Source organism: Chiloscyllium plagiosum, unplaced genomic scaffold, assembly GCF_037043375.1.
Source record: "Chiloscyllium plagiosum isolate Xiang-an unplaced genomic scaffold, Cpla_swu_hap1 HiC_scaffold_32, whole genome shotgun sequence".
Taxonomy (NCBI): Eukaryota; Metazoa; Chordata; class Chondrichthyes; order Orectolobiformes; family Hemiscylliidae; genus Chiloscyllium; species Chiloscyllium plagiosum.
This window is the reverse complement of record NW_028270170.1, coordinates 23,418,881-23,420,259: the sequence shown is the minus strand read 5'-3', so window position 1 is coordinate 23,420,259 and position 1,379 is coordinate 23,418,881. Positions and strand designations below refer to the sequence as shown.

At 36.5% G+C, this 1,379-nt stretch overlaps 1 protein-coding gene across 1 annotated transcript in view; it reads left to right on the top strand.

Annotated features, from left to right (window-relative positions):
• The first annotated feature begins 861 nt into the window (after positions 1 to 861).
• LOC122539634 (N-acetylneuraminylgalactosylglucosyl-glucoside beta-1,4-N- acetylgalactosaminyltransferase 2-like) overlaps positions 862 to 1,379 on the top strand; it is a 37,399-nt gene continuing 36,881 nt past the window's right edge. Inside the window, exon 1 of the mRNA XM_043674633.2 lies at positions 862 to 1,061. Within this exon, the coding sequence (XP_043530568.2) occupies positions 862 to 1,061 (200 nt within the window). The remainder of the gene's footprint in view (positions 1,062 to 1,379) is intronic.

The window sequence follows — 1,379 nt, the reverse complement described above, 5'->3', positions numbered from 1 at the left end:
TGTTATGTCAATTCATCTAACATCATACTGCTACAATTAGATGGGTCACAATGATTTTACATTGATTATTGTGAAGTCAACACAGTAATGGATGTGGTTCTTAGCCATTACCAGAGGAGAGGTTAAGAAGAAGACAAACATTACTTGTCACTAAATTTGACTTGTTAAAAAGATACTAGCAAGTTCTATTGACTGATAAACTAAGGAAATGTAAGCGTTTGAAACTCCAGTTGTAAAGTTATTCCATTTGGAATGACAAATCTACTAGCAACTTTCAAAAAATAAACAAGCAAAGTCATTGAAAGCTTATATAGTTTCAGCCAAACTTGGGAAAGTATTTATACCATTTGAACAAACACTAAAAGTGAAAGCTGGTAGAGAGGCCAGTGCTCAAAATGTTGTTGCTGGAGACATATGTTAATGTAATTAACTGTCTCTGTGGAGTAGTTCAAAGAAAGAAACTCAAAGATGTGAATTATGTGGACAGAAGGAAAAGTCTGTGATGTGTCAAGTTAACATGTTAAGGGAATATCATGACAGAGAGGACAAGTCCGGAGAAAATTATATTTACAGTAGTGAAAGAGTTAGGGAGTGAAGTAAAAATACTAAAACAATTGGAGATTAAATCTGGGATTGAAAATTTGATGCTTTAGAAATCAGTGTAGAAAATACAAAGTACTAAAAAAGTAGAAATAAAAATAAGATGCTAGCTTGAAGGTAAACTATCAGAGTGACTTACAAAAACTGCAGTGTTGACTTATCAGAATGGCTCATATTGCACATATTCAGTATATTTAAAATGGTTTGATTTCAATCTAATAATCCATGACTTTACTTTTTATTACATACAAGTCCTCCAGCATGCAGTACAAGACTTTTTGCCTGATTTTCATGTTAGCTGGATTGGAAGCCTTTCTGCTCAGTGTTGTCATCAACAGGATCTTTATCACATCCAGGAATTTACGACCCATTAGGAGAGTTAACAACCCCAACACCAAACTGCACTTAAACCTAACACCATGGGAAAAACTAACATTCCTATCTCCATATGGAGGAAACTGGTAAGCTTTGTTTCATATAATATTTATCCTTCCTTCTAATCCTGTTTTAGGACTTTGACATTGTCACCTCGCTTTTCTCCTGCCCACCCTGTATCCAACAACAGGACTAGGAAAGAGCCTGATTGATGAGTCCTGTAGCCAGATATTGGGAGCAGAAACCCAGCTGAGAATGCTCCAACTGAGGGGAATGGCTTCCATCTTCAGGATTTTCAGGTTCCTATAAAAGAAGTATAGTTGCAAGGCTGCCAGAGTTGGGGTCCACTGAAGCACGGGGGAATAAAAAGCCAGCAAATGTATTAGGCAGACCTGCCCTTGATA